Genomic DNA, 6,325 nt, shown 5'->3' with positions numbered 1-6,325 from the left:
AATGAGAACCACTTTATTACACTGAGTAAGATTTTGGGGGGATTTTAGCATTTTAAAATCACATAGTAACTGTATTATCATCCCTGCTGAGATGTTATTAGTCCTTTCTTACAAAGGCTGCCTTTTAACGAGGGTGGTCAGAGTTGTGGAGATCCTAGAAAATGTATTTTTTGAGAACCCTAAGGTTTCTTCCTAAAGTTTACTCTGTCTCTGAAACGTCCCTCCTCATTACCTTTGTCCTCTGTAATCGTACAGTTTACAGACACTTTTGCTTTTTCTTGTTAGAACACACACTTCAGACAATACAACAATTAAAATTCTTACCAGGGATTTATGCTCTTAAAAGAATAAGTATAAGGCCTTGTCCTGAGAGAAAATATTTCAAGGAAGGAAGGATTAGGGGGGGAAAAAGAGACATTTACCTAGTGGTGAATCTGTAGGGTTCCCTGGGAAGAGGACAAGAATCAGAAAGGAGAGATCAATAGTTTGTGTCCTGGGCACAAGTTTTTCTGAGACACCTGGTGCTTGTTAAGCCTCTGAGCCTAGTGATCAGGAGCAAGATAAAAATAACCCCAACACTGGTATTTAATTTCTTTCTGTTCTTCAGGCGACAAGTGCAAACGCCTGATTTCCTGTGTTGATGCCTACTTTCTGTTTCTGCCTCATAGCAGACTCTGTTGTTTCAAGAACAGTTCCTGAGCTCAGATCACAATTTGCTGAAAAATACAAGCGAGCATTGGCCTTAGCCCCATGATTTCATACGTCTCAGAAGCTTTCCAGTGGCTTTGCCATTCACTCCCTCAAGGAGACCACTATGTGTTGTCCCCAAACGAAGAGACAGGGAACTGGCAGGACTGTGTGGCTCAGCAAGACAAGAAATGTGGCTGTTCCTCTTGCCTGCTGGCCTGTCAGCTGGTAAGTCCACTTGTGTGTGTGCTTGTGCATGTGCTGTATTTACGTGAATGTGTGTTTAATGTATGTGTATGAATGGTGTGTGCACCACTTTTGAGTGTGTTTATATGTGTGTGGTGTGTGAGTGCTGTTTGTGTAGATGTATTCATTGTTTGTATATGTTAGTGTGTGTATATATGGTTATATGTACGTTTCTATATGTTAAGGTGCCAACAAGTATGTGTGAGTGGTGCATGTGTATTGTATATGTGTATTTCTGTTTGTGTGTGTGTTGTGGTGTGATAAAAAGACCTGTGACTAGGAAGTCTGGAGAATTTTGTGCCTTGCCATGAACTGCTTAAGGTTTGGCAACACCCTTCTGTTAGTTTTGCTTTCTTTTCCTGGGTAACATAACAAAGGTGATAATATCAGCTCTGTCTTCTGAGTTGGAGAAAAAGAAAAATCTACAAAGTATGTGTGTGGTGCTGTTCCAGGTGGGGCCTAGGGTGGGGCAGCAAGGCTCCTAGGATGAAGACCCATTCTAGGCTGTGCCAGGGCCCAGTGCAGGTTTGCAGCCTGCTATGCACAGGCATAGAAGGCAGTGGGACCTCCCCACCATCCCACCCCACTCCGTTCACTGAAGCCCACTTGGCAGGTGGAACACTTTTTTTTACCAGCCTGCAGCTGAGTGAGTTTGTGTGAGGCTGTCCACCTGGTCTGCTTCCTCTCTCTTTCTGGAAAGTCAACAAATTTTGGGGTTTCTTCATTCCCAGCCTGGCCTATTAAAGCCACAGTAGCCTCCTCCATGGCCAATTCCTGAGATTTGGGAGGATAGAGTGATTTGTCAGGTGAACAGAGCAGAATGAACATACAACAATGCTGTGGTGATGAGAAACCACGTCTGTTGAGATTCCCTGGCATTGGAATCTCCATCCCCCAGAGCCTTTACCTGGACTTCTGTAATCTGCCTAAGAATGGCTACACATTCTGAAAAAGCACTCATGGGCTGGGTAGTTTTCTCCCCAGTTCTGCAGAAAAAAATCAAGTAGATACAGCACTGTGAGCTGTTGAAATAGAGAACTCTGTTAGTCCATGAAGCAAGGGCATACATTGCTCTCTTATCAAATGGGTGATAAGTGGTCCTGGCTAGGGGTGATGTGCCCCTAATGTGCAAAGAACCCAAGAGTTGCTCTAAAAATGCTATGAATATTTCGGGACCTTGTATGGAAAGAGACCTTCAGGGCATCTTCCAGTTCCAACATTCACCCCAAAGGGACATCATGGCCCAAGGAGTGTGAGCATCCTAAGTGATGGCTGTGTCTCACTAAGTGCTGAGGTGTCTGGCTCTGAAGGTCCCCGTGGCTGTTATCTTATTCACAACAGCAGCTCCTGGTTCTTCCACTCCTCACTCCCAAACCTTCTCCAAAGATCAAGCCTGGATGGCTCTTTCTGGCTCTAACACCCAGAGCAGGACCCTCCCACAATTTTCTACTCATGCCTTCTAAGCACACTATGGGAAACAGGTTCAGGATCCCACCAGATTCTGTGTCTGCTTCTCCCCTTCCTCCTCCAGACTCTGTCTATTCATTCATCAGTTCCAGCCCAGCAGTTCCTTTCCCTGTGCAATTACTTATACTCAAGATGGAGACCACAGTGGGAGTGGGTCCGGGTCTCGAAAGCTAGCAGAGAGTGTCTTAGATCTCTTCTACCCTCTTCTCACTCAGTCTCCCTTGACCTTAACCCAGTGTAAAATCTTCCCCCTCACAAGAGAATGGTAAAAGGTAAAGTGCACAGTAAAACTCATTTGGAAAATCAGTAAAATTCATTATTGTTTTCTCTAGGTGGAAGAAGAATATGTACTGATTTCAGAGATTTCCCCAAGCCTGCCTCTCTGGAGCCCTACAAAAGAGCTGTCAGGAGGTAAAACTACTTCCCTAGCAGAAGGGCACTGGAAAGCAGTGTCAGTGAGGACAGCTCGTGTGCAGGAGGGGCATGCTCCACACATGGAATGCTTGGAGAGGCAGCTGAAGGCTTCTGTTGAAGAGATTTAGCCACCTCCACCAAAAATAAGGAGAAAGACCCCTGATAAGAGGTCTTCAGACTCTGGGTTTTCTCCTTGAGAAGGATGTTCTATGTAGCAGTGGGTGTGATGAAAACAACCAGTCTTGACACAAGGTTGGAAGCCAGCAGTCCCTGGGTAGGAGACATAATTTAGGAATGCTGGAAACCTACCCATTTTATTGTTCACAGAAAATTATTTGTGATTTTTTATGTATTTAATATGAATTATTTTTATACTTTATGAACCTTAAGGACCTGGGCAATTGGGAAAAGGACATATTAATCTACTACATAGAAAAATTACCAATGTGATAAACACAATTTTACCTCTTCTTACAGTAACCGAGATTAAATATTAATTTAAAAACTAGAACTCAGATGATGTATTTGGCTTTTAAGTCCAAGGGTAGAATCTGGCTGTAGCTGCTCTGATGGGAGTTACTGTCTTTCCCCAGATGTGTATTGACTAAGCCAGCTGGAATGAGTATCTGACCATCCATACTTCCTCTAAATTCCCACCCATTCACTCAAATGCCTTTCCCTCCCTTGGAAAGACTGGAGGGAACCAATGTCATTCTTTCAGAATTGGGAAGAGGGTCAGCCAGCCAAGGGCAGCAGAAAGTAGCAGCAAAACTGGTCAGTGCTAAGGAGGTTAAGAAAAGACAAGTGCCCACCCCGCTTTGGGAGGCTTAGCATTGTGTGGACCCATGAATGTCTTCAGTGGGAACCAGATTTGGAAACTAACTATTCTTTGTCATTTCTTTATGTGCTCTGGATCTTGGCATCTGCCCTCCAGCTACAGACATATCTAAAACTTTTGGCATTAGGTTTCCAGAGTCTGTTTGGCATCTCCAAGTCCCCTCTCTCAGTGATGGCTCTGATATTCCTCTGGGTAAGACTGCTCAGCCCCACTTTCAAGGATGTAGATGAGAATGTTAACCCATGGCAGGTCTCAGGGTAACGGAGCCCCTAAGGTAATGGAGCACACCCAGGAGCATAGCTTCTGATAAATGGAGTGGATTGGGTTCTAACCCCAGTTCCCTCTGCTTTGTTTTATGTTTCCAGGTCTGACAGAGAAAGAACTCATCCCAAGGAGACTAAGGCTCATTCTGGTGGGGAAAACAGGAAGTGGGAAAAGTGCAACAGGAAACACCATCCTTGGCAGGGAAGTATTTGAGTCTAAACTCAGTGCTAAACCAGTGACCGTGGCCTTCCAGAAAGGGAGGCGAGAGTGGTATGGGAAGGAACTTGAGGTGATTGACACCCCAGATATTCTGTCCTCTCAGGTCCAGCCGGAAGTAGCGGCTGAGATCTGCCAAGCCATAGCCTTCTCCTCCCCAGGGCCTCACGCAGTGCTTCTGGTGACACAGCTGGGCCGCTTTACAGAACAGGATCAACAGGCTGTCAGGCGTCTCCAGGAGATCTTTGGAGTGGGGGTCCTGGCTTACACCATCCTAGTGTTCACCCGGAAAGAAGATCTGGCCGGTGAACACTTGGATAAATACATGCGAGAGACTGACAACCAAAGCCTTGCCAAGCTGGATGTGCTGTGTGAGCGGCGCCACTGTGGCTTCAACAACAGGGCGAAGGGAGTGGAGAAGGAGGCCCAGCTGCAGGACCTCATGAATAAGATTGAATGGATCCAGTGGGAAAATGAAGGTCACTGTTACAGCAACAGGGCTTACCAATACTCCCAGCAGAAGGTTCTGTGCCAAGAAGTCTGGGAAAGACGGATGACCCAGGAGCAAGATTCCGAGGAGGTGCTGAGCAAGGAGTCTTGGCTGGAAGTCTTGTCCCAAATCCAGGAGGAATCTGAGAAGACTTACAAGTGCATCCTGGGGAGGATGTCTATCTGAGTCCCTGCACGTGAGCAGGAGATCACTCAGCCCCTGCATCTCCATATCCAGACCTCATTGCTGGCTTCGTTCATACTCCTGGAGCACTGCCCAGGGCCCCAGGTCAGAGGGGTGTGGCAGAGGGGTGGGGCCCTCAATTCGGGTGCCTGGCTCATATACCAGCTCTTCATTGCTTCTTCCAGAGCACTGGGCTCTCCTTCCACTGTACCCCAACAGTCTGCTGTCCTCATATGTGACCTTCTATCTCACCAGCATTACATTTCTTGGGGTTTGTCTCTATGCTCTCATAGAACCAAAGCTTCCTGAGGGCAGGCGTACCACTTTCTTCCCTGTAACACCTGCAACTGCCTGGCCATCAGTCAGTCAATGTTGATGCAAGTTCATGTAAGCCACTGACCAGATGGCTTCACATCTCTTGGGCTTTATTCTCACCCATAAAGGGAGTGGGCATGATGGCTGTGAAAGTACCTGCTGTATGTGATGGGTAGCACATGGCAATCAGCCAGAATAGGGAGGCCCAGACCCCTCTGATGAGAGTTACTTCCTTCATGTGAGCTATTTTAATAGGTTATATCCTCTAAGATACCTAGCCTGCCAGTACCAACATTTTTTTAAATACTTGTAAGAGACTTTCCTGCAACCTTGGCATGTGCAGAATGGCTAATTCTCACTGGATATGGCCTTCCTGGGATGACAGTAGTGAGTGGCATTTTTTGTGAGCTGAGACAGACCCAATGTACATGAGAAGACTACTGTGTCGAGGCCAAACCTTGGTGCTAAGACTGAAGACAGGGCATGTGCACAAATTGTGAGTCATGTGCAACAAATGTCAACTGCACCCATGCAGGAGAGAAACCGGGGACTATAAACTGTGTATGACACCTCCAAAGGGAGCCAGTCTGCAACTTACCTATGCACTATCACACTTGTGGTTCAGCATAAGCCCTGAATAAAGCTGCATTTGGTCAACGTTACTTGCCTCTTTGTGATTTCTACCTTGAAATGAGCAAAAGAATCCTGGTCAGATGGTGACTGCAGTGTCTCTGATGCATGGGGATGGATGGATACTGGGCTAGGGAGAAGAATGAGCAGGAATAGAGAAGCAGGCAAAAAGCAGTTCTTTCTCTGGAATCATAACTAATAAGTCCCATGGGAACTTCCGAGCATTCAGAATGATGAGTGAAGTTGTGGTTGGGTATCCAGAAAGTCATCCCTGGGCCAGACAGTGGCCCTTACCCCTGGCTAAAGGATATGGAGGATCCTGGAGGTGCCAGGTGGGCTTGGACAGAAGACACCAGCACCCTTCCTAAGGTAGACTTAGACTGGGAAGGCTATAAGTGTCCCGTCTCTTTTTTCCTTGGAGCTCATGACCTTTTGTTAGATCTGAGCTCTAGCATTAGAAAGTAAAACTAGTCTCACCTGCTTCGCACTTACCTGCACTTTTCCCTTCCCCTTTGATAGTGGGGAGTGTGGATGAGGTAAGTGTCTGCATATGTAAATGGATTCCCAGCAAGGTG

At 46.4% G+C, this 6,325-nt stretch overlaps 1 protein-coding gene across 2 annotated transcripts; it reads left to right on the top strand.

The window, feature by feature from the left end:
- The first annotated feature begins 610 nt into the window (after positions 1 to 610).
- Gimap6 (GTPase, IMAP family member 6) lies at positions 611 to 5,782 on the top strand. Of its 2 annotated transcripts, XM_087207795.1 has the most exons (4): positions 611 to 915; positions 2,733 to 2,811; positions 3,749 to 3,844; positions 4,018 to 5,782. In XM_087207795.1, exons 1-4 carry the CDS (start codon positions 751 to 753, stop codon positions 4,806 to 4,808), a joined length of 1,131 nt encoding a protein of 376 aa, XP_087063921.1. In that variant the 5' UTR covers positions 611 to 750; the 3' UTR covers positions 4,809 to 5,782. The 2 variants fall into 2 exon arrangements, with proteins under 2 accessions (XP_087063921.1, XP_004860586.1); XM_004860529.3 differs by lacking the exon at positions 3,749 to 3,844.
- The last annotated feature ends 543 nt before the right edge of the window (positions 5,783 to 6,325 follow it).

The sequence above is a fragment of the Heterocephalus glaber genome, unplaced genomic scaffold, assembly GCF_053883595.1.
Source record: "Heterocephalus glaber isolate CG9 unplaced genomic scaffold, H.glaber_assembly_v1.0 deba00000818, whole genome shotgun sequence".
Taxonomy (NCBI): Eukaryota; Metazoa; Chordata; class Mammalia; order Rodentia; family Bathyergidae; genus Heterocephalus; species Heterocephalus glaber.
The sequence above is the reverse complement of the archived record's forward strand: the minus strand, read 5'-3'. Positions and strand labels throughout refer to the sequence as shown.